Source organism: Rattus norvegicus, chromosome 14 (assembly GCF_021556685.1).
Source record: "Rattus norvegicus strain SHRSP/BbbUtx chromosome 14, alternate assembly SHRSP_T2T, whole genome shotgun sequence".
Classification (NCBI taxonomy): domain Eukaryota; kingdom Metazoa; phylum Chordata; class Mammalia; order Rodentia; family Muridae; genus Rattus; species Rattus norvegicus.
In genome coordinates this window covers 84,988,974-84,996,700 of record NC_141547.1, presented here as the reverse complement: position 1 = coordinate 84,996,700, position 7,727 = coordinate 84,988,974, and the positions used below count along the sequence as shown (strand labels likewise).

Below are 7,727 nucleotides of genomic sequence, written 5' to 3'. Positions count from 1 at the left end.
TTGGCTATGCTGGGACAGACAGATCATTTTCTTTTATAGGATTTTTTTTAAATTTACATTTCAAATGTTATCTCCTTTCTGGGTTCCCCTCCAGAAACCCACTATCTCATCCCTCCTACCCCTGCTTCCATGAAGGTGCTCCCCCACCCATCCACTCATTCCTGCCTCCCTGCCCTCACATTCCCCTACATTGGGGCATTGAGTCTTAACAAAACCAAAGGCCTTTCCTCCCATCAATGACTGACAAGGCCATTCTCTGCCACATATGTGGCTGGAATCATGGGTCCATCCATGTGTATGCTTTGGATGGTAGTTTAGTCCCTGGGAGCTCTGGGGGGGGGGGGAGTTCTGGTTGATTGGTATTGTTGTTCCTATGGGGTTGCAAATTCCTTCAGCTCCTTAGTCCTCCCCCCCACCCCCTTCCTAGGCAAGCGCTCTACCACTGAGCTAAATCCCCAACCCCCTAGTCCTTTCTCTTAACTCCTCCATTGGGGACCCTGTTAAATGGTTGGCTGTGCACATCTGCCTCTGTATTTGTCAGACTCTGGCACAGCCTCCCAGGAGACAGCTATATCAGGCTCCTGTCAGCATGCACTTCTTGGCATCTGCAATATTGTCTGGGTTTGGTGGCTGTATATGGGATGGATCCCCAGGTAGGGCAGGCTCCAGATGGCCTTTCCTTCGGTCTCTGCTCCACACGTTGTCTCCATATTTCCTCCTGTTAGTATTTTGGTTTTCCTTCTAAGAAGGACTGAAGCATCCACACTCTGGTCTTCCTTCTTGAGCTTCACAGATGGATCATTTTTAAGACATCTAGAAACTAGGGCCTTCCTCTACCTGGTGGACCATGGGTCAGCAGGCCTGGGAAATTGCTAGTCTTTCCCCCCCAGGAAGGTCTTCGGACAGAGGTTTACGGCGGCTTCCCAACGTGAGTTAAGAGTAGTTAATGGGCTGGAGAGATAGCTCAGTGGTTAGGAGCACACGACTGCTGCAGAGGACCTGGGTTCTGTCTCAGCCCTCATGTGGTTGTTCATCATTCGTGTCTTCTTCTGCCCTCCCACCCAGTACCAGGCACAAATAGAGTGTGCACACATAAGTTCACACACACACACACACACACACACACACACACACACACACGCACACACACCCTCTACTGCAAACTGTAATCATCTGAGGGGATTTCAGAAAACACATGTACCTGCTTCTGAGAGCATAGGCTACTAGCTGTCACACGTCACCTGAGAAAGCTATGTATACCCCAGACTTGGCGTTGGGCCTGGAGGGCTGCTGGCCAAAGCTGCTCTGTACCTTGTTGTCACCTAGCCACAGACGCTGGGGCCCCTCCCTCATTCTAACACGGTTCTGAGCCTTCAGCCTATCAAAAGTGGGGCAGGAACCCCAGAAATAGAATAGCTCATGCTCTGAACGAGGCTCGAGCCCCGCTCCCCTGAATCCAGAGCCTCTGCCGTCTCTTCTGTGATGGGGTGAGGTAGTGGAAATACCACCTTGGCACAACGGAGCAGTGTGTTAAAACGTGCACGCTGGAGGAAGCATGTCTCCCTTTCACAGGTTCCACCCGGGGCTGGGGAAATGGCTCTGGTTAAGAGCACCTTGCTCTTCAGAGGACTTGCAGTGTAGCATCCATACCAGGCAGCTTACGACTCCCTAGTGCCAGGGTATCTTATATACCTGGCATATAATCACGGACACACACACACACCCCAAAATGTTAAAAATGAAATTCCCACTGGTTAGGTTGGGGAAATGGCTCCATGGGTAGTGTTTTGGCTGAGTGTAAGGATCAGAATCAGGAGGCCTAATATGCACATAAAGACCTGTAATCCCATTGCTTAAGGGAGGGAGATGGGCCTGGCTTGGTGATGTATGCCTTTAATCTCAGCACTTGGGAGGCAGAAGCAGATAGTTTTTATAGCACATGCCAGGCCAGGCAGAGCTGTACAGCATGAAAAAAGTACATAAAAGAGGAAGACAAGACCCCTGCAGCAAACTAGCCAGCTAGTGGAGATACTAGCTTAATTGGTGAGCTCTGTAGAGTTTCTGAGAGACCGTGCTTAAGTAAATATGGTGAGGGGTGACTAAGGAAGACACCCCCCACCCCCAGCATCTTGGCTCGAATAGAATACATTTGATCGTGCTAATGCCTGATGCTCGGATGGGAAACAGACTCCAAGCACAGTCTTCATGCTTGCTCATGTAGCCATCCTCTACTGCCTGAGGAGAGTGTATGACCCTGTCACTTCACCTTTATGAGGTTCAAGAGTAGCTCGAGTATCTTGTCTTCCTCTTCTCTCTGCTTCTGAGGACCCATAAAACAAAAACAAGCAAAAGAAACAGTAAGACCCCACCAAGCAGCCAAACAAACACAGAAGGCATATAACTTCTCTGTGGTAATATGGTGTGAGTTTTCATGGATGGAGCCCAAAGCCTTACTCCTGTGCCCTACCACCAAGCTACATCCTCAGTCCCAAAGTAGACATGACTGTCCCAATTTTACTGACGAAGGAGTCTGGACACAGGGAGGTTGTCACTGCTTACATTACACAGGTAGGAAGTAGGTTCAAGTTTGGACCTGGATAGTTCAGATGCTGCATACTTTATCTCTCTCCACGGTAGAGCAGATTTATGTAATTTGACAAACTATAAAATTATCATACTTTATGAGAAATTTAAAAAAACAGCTTAAAAGGATTACTTGAGAAAAATTAAAAGACTTTACATTTGCAAAGGACAACGGATTTTGAAAAGGTCACGTCTTTATAAGTTAGTTCCCTTATCTACTAATTGGAACAGTTGGAGGTGTAGTCAGAGACCCACGTCCCTCGGCCACCGGCTACGCCACGCCCTCTCTTACGCCACGCCCCGCTCCGCTCCTCGCCGGTTCCCGTTAGTTCCGGCTCTGCGGCGCCTCCTTCCTGCGGCTGCGCACTGACGCATCCCGCGTTGCGCCGGCCCAAGATGGCGTCGTCTGCGTCCGTCCGCGGGCTGGGGCTGCGGGTGAGTGAGCTGCGGGCGAGTGGACTGCGGGCGGGCGGGCTGGAGCGCCGCCCGGTGTCCGCTCACTCCCCGTCTCTCCGCAGGTGCTGGCCTGCAGCCCGGAGCTGCCTTGCGCCTGGCGCGCCCTGCACACCTCCGCGGTCTGCGCCAAGGTGAGTGCAGCGGGCGGGTCTGGGGGCTGCCAGGGCGGCTGGGCTCGGCTGCCCCGTGACTGCACCTTCGTTCCTAGAACCGGGCGGCCAGAGTCCGCGTGGCCAAAGGGGACAAGCCGGTGAGCTACGAGGAGGCGCACGCCCCGCACTACATCGCACACCGAAAGGGCTGGCTGTCGCAGCACACAGGTGAGGGCGCCTGGGAAGGACCGCCACCCGGTGTGACTGAAAGGTGGCATGGTGACTCTCCAACATGCTCTTTAAGACAAAGATCTGAACTTTTGGGTAGGATGGCGAACGCGCTGGGGAGGATGACCTCGAGTTTAAAGACAGTTAAGATTAGTGAGAGAGACCCTGTCACATTTAGTTATGGGACTGGAAACAATCAGTTTCCAGTTAGATTGCTAAAATGTGCCGCTCAGGCATGAGGATGCACCCCAGCTCTTAAATGAAAACTTAGATCGAGGGGTGTGAGAATGAAGGAGACATTTGGTCCTTGGGGTCACTGGCCAGCCAGTCTTGGAAGAGCAGCTGTTTTGCAGAACAATAAAAAAAAAAAAAAGCAACAAGTAAGTAAACAAAGGGAGAGCAATGGAGAAAAACATTGGCTGTTAAGCTACCTGGTCTTCTCCATGCCTCTGTCAGGGGAGCGCCTGCATACATTCCCGCCTGCACAGATTACAGTGTGACTCACACATTAAGAGGTTGAAAGGAATTTGAATATTCCTTGCTAAGAAATCTCACTTGGGCCTCTATAGAATAGTATTTGCATGCCTACAAACAGGGTTTGACAGAGGTATGTCAGCCGTTTACAGATTTTGCAGATGTGTAATAGCCCAGAGGTGGTGAGGTAGTGAATTCTACACAGAATCCTAGACCTGGGAGAGCGAATCCTAAACCCTAAACAGTGCGGTATGGTACTTCCTTTTCTTTTAAAAAAGATTTAATTTCAGTGCTGCTGTCTTCAGACACACCAGAAAAGGGCATCAGATCCCATTACAGATGGTTGTGAGCCACCATGTGGTTGCTAGGAATTGAACTCAGGACCTCTGGAAGGGCAGTCAGTGCTCATAACCTCTGAGCCATCTCTCCAGCCTCAATAATGTAGTATTAACCAAGTTACAAACTCTTGGCAGGAATGAGCTGCAGTCTTCGTGACTCACAGAACCCATATTTGCAGACTTCTATTTTTTCTCCCCCTCTTCCCGTCTTTTTATTTTTCTTGTTCATTTACATTTCAGTATGCCTGGTGTGCGTGTGTGTGTGTGTGTGTGTGTGTGTGTGTGTGTGTGTGTGTGTGTGTATACAGTTTGTCTGAGTCAGTTCTCTCCTACCATATGGGTCCCAGGGATAAAGCAAGCATCCTCACCTGCCAAACCATGTTTAAGAGAGTCTGGCAGTGCCCCTCAGGCTGTCCTGGAACTCTCGTACTTCCGCCTCATTTTTCTCAGTGCTAGAGTTTAGATAGGCACTGTATCGCCCGCCTGTTTATCTTTCATAGATACTGGAGGTTCAGCTTCCAATCTATACATTGTCTATACACGTTTGTGTATGCATGTTCATGTGTGAGTGCAGGTGTATGACACTGGATGTATGTGACAGGCAGGACAGCCTCAGGCTAGTCCTTGCCTTATCTTGTTTGAAACAGGGTCTCTTTCCTGTCACCACCTGTGTATGCCAGGCTAATTGGCATGCAAACTTCTGGAGATTCTCCTGCCTCTGCCCCATCTCACAGTAGGAGCGTGGGGATTACAGACGCTGGTACCCACTATCATGATGATCTTTGTGTGAGTTCTGGACATCCAAGCTCAGGTCCTCATAAACATGAGGTACAGCAGATGGGACACCCACTGCGCTATCTGCTCAGCCCCTCAGCCCTTGCTCATTCTTACACTGATTAAAATGTATCTGTGACCTCAGAGTCATTCAAGGTCATTCAGGGAGGTGGGTAGAGCAAGGCTCACACAAGGGTCCCCAGCTGAGGTAGAACAAGCTTCTATTGTAAACTGCCCTTTTGGTAGTTTAGAGCGGTATTTCAAACATTTACTGTGTTTGTGTTGGGAATGTGGCACTTTGTGTGGTCCTGAAATGCTGTCTAGTGTTTCTGTGAACTCAAGAAGACGGATGTGCCTTATGGAGGAAATCTGGTTGGATAAACTTGTCTTGAGCCTGAGTTATGGGGTCTCAATACTAATGAGTCAGACTTATACATTAGCAGTGTCTTTAAATAGAAGGACAGGCAGAATTAGTTATTTACTAATCTCTTGATAAAAAATACTGTGGCTAGAGGCGTGTGAGTCACACTAGGAGCAGGTGCGCAGAAGGCACGAGTTCGGTGTGCAATGACAGAGCAGACCTCTGGTGAATTAAGGAGAACCTGTGTATTGTTCAGCGTGTGAGTCCTCACCCTGATTAACATTCAATAGGATGCACATGGAAAACATTTTAAAATACACGTTCTTGAATTCAGTGCCCAAAAAGATCTAAGTAAGATACGGCTTGGAGGGTGTACCCAACCTTGTACTCTAGCCTGTCTCAGCCTTTGGTAAAATGCGGGTGATGATAGTGCTGACGTCAAAGGATTGATGAGAAAAGACATGGCGCTTTGGATCTTATTTAAATCATTACTGTGCGTGCGCGTGTTTGCATGGCGCACCTGTGGAGGTCAGAGGGCAACTTTCGGGAGCCAGTTGTCTCTGCACCTTGTTGAGACAGGGTGTCTCTCTCGTGTCTGTTATGGTTTGGACTCCAGGCATCTCCTGGGCAGTTCTCCGTCTCCACCCGTCATCTGGCTGTAAGAGCTGGGCTGACAGGTGTGCGCCGCTGCTTCTGGCTTTTGTGTGAGGAGCGTGCACTGACGGGTTTAATGGGATTACTTCATGGGTGAGTTCAGGGGACTCAAAGGCAGCTACAGCACGGAAAGTACATCTGGCTTTTTTTTTTTTTTTTTTTAATTCATTTATTATATATAAGTACACTGTAACTGACTTCAGACACACCAGAAGAGGGCATCAGATCTCTTTACAGATGGTTGTGAGCCACCATGTGGTTGCTGGGAATTGAACTCAGGACCTCTGGAAGAGCAGTCGGGGCTCTTAACCACTGAGCCATCTCTCCAGCCTGTTCATCTGGCTTCTTAAGGTGTGCTTTGGGGATTGAACCCAGGTTGGTAGACTTTTACACCAAGCACCGTTAGCTGCTGAGCCATCTTGCCATCCCTGTGCTTTAGGTTTCCAAAGTTTTCCTTCTCCATTAGAAGAGGAGGGAAATGGCTGTCGGCAAGGGATAGAATTGAGTGCCCGGTCCTGTTCCATGTCAGGTCTGGAGTCTGCACAGCTCCTTTGGCTGACTTCTATGGTATCCTCTTCAGGTAACCTGGATGGAGAAGACCATGCCGCGGAGAGAACCCTGGAGGATGTATTCCTTCGAAAGTTTATGCTGGGCACCTTTCCAGGCTGCCTGGCTGACCAGATTGTTCTGAAGCGCCGGGCCAACCAAGTGGACATCTGTGCCCTGGTCCTCAGGCAGCTGCCAGCACACAAATTCTACTTTCTCGTGGGTTACAGTGAGACTCTGTTGTCCCACTTTTACAAGTGTCCTGTGCGACTCCACCTTCAAACTGTGCCCTCCAAGGTCGTGTACAAGTACATATGAAGGGCGCTCTTTCTTGTCACGATGTCACCTGCAAAGGCCCAAAGAAGCGAAGTAGATCAGACGCCTGCTCTCAGAGTGTGGAGGCGTCAACTCTGAGCTGCTGTCCAATAAATCCCTGATGATGTTTTGTCCCTCTGTGTCTTTTACAGATTTTGTTTTTAATTGTATGTGGGTGGGTATGTCTACGAGTATGTGCACGTGAGTAGAAGGCATTAGATATTCCTGGAGCTGGAATTACAGGTGACTTTTGTAAATTAATAAAAAAAAACTCAACAGGAATCAATGGTGGAAGTCCCTTATGGAAGTCCCTTAAGAAAACATGACGTGCTGGACGTGGCTGGATGCTCCACCCAGTGCTGTGCAGGCAAAGGGTGCCGGTGCACTTTGAGGCTGGCCTAGGTTAAGTATCGAGTTCCAGCAAGTGCCCAGACCCGCAGGGCAGTCAGTGGAGGTTGGGGACCACCTAGGAGAGAATGGAGGACAAGAGACTTAAGGATGCCAAGGCTGAATTTATACCATAGCAGGGGTAACAGAGGGATGGGGGAAGCAGGAAATATTTACGCAAGCCAAGGACAGACACTGTGCTCTTGTGATCAGGAAATTGGCTGACATCAGCAGGATGTTGATTTCTTAGAAAGGTCACAAGTTTGTCATATCATTAGGCATCCTTCTCACCAGATTTGTATTAGCCTTCTGCAGCTGGCTGGGGACTTTCCATCGTCCTGACCTCTTTTTTTTTTTTTCTTTTCTTTTTTTCGGAGCTGGGGACTGAACCTAGGGCCTTGTGCTCGCTAGGCAAGCTTTCTACCGCTGAGCTAAATCCCCAACCCCGTCCTGACCTCTTAATGAACCCAGTCATCATACTTAACTCTTTTTTTTTTTTTTTTATATAAGTACACTGTA

At 49.1% G+C, this 7,727-nt stretch overlaps 1 protein-coding gene across 1 annotated transcript; it reads left to right on the top strand.

Annotated features, from left to right (window-relative positions):
* The first annotated feature begins 2,974 nt into the window (after positions 1-2,974).
* Mrps24 (mitochondrial ribosomal protein S24) lies at positions 2,975-7,103 on the top strand. The gene is made up of 4 exons (NM_001077659.1): positions 2,975-3,018; positions 3,102-3,170; positions 3,248-3,359; positions 6,541-7,103. The coding sequence occupies exons 1-4, from the start codon at positions 2,980-2,982 to the stop codon at positions 6,822-6,824; spliced, it is 504 nt and encodes a 167-aa protein (NP_001071127.1). The 5' UTR covers positions 2,975-2,979; the 3' UTR covers positions 6,825-7,103.
* The last annotated feature ends 624 nt before the right edge of the window (positions 7,104-7,727 follow it).

Coding starts and splice junctions, on each gene's coding strand:
- Mrps24 (NM_001077659.1), top strand. CDS start 2,980: ATGGCGTCGTCTGCGTCCGTCCGCGGGCTGGGGCTGCGG. Junction 3,019..3,101: donor TCCGCGGGCTGGGGCTGCGG/GTGAGTGAGCTG, acceptor GTCTCTCCGCAG/GTGCTGGCCTGCAGCCCGGA. Junction 3,360..6,540: donor CTGGCTGTCGCAGCACACAG/GTGAGGGCGCCT, acceptor TATCCTCTTCAG/GTAACCTGGATGGAGAAGAC.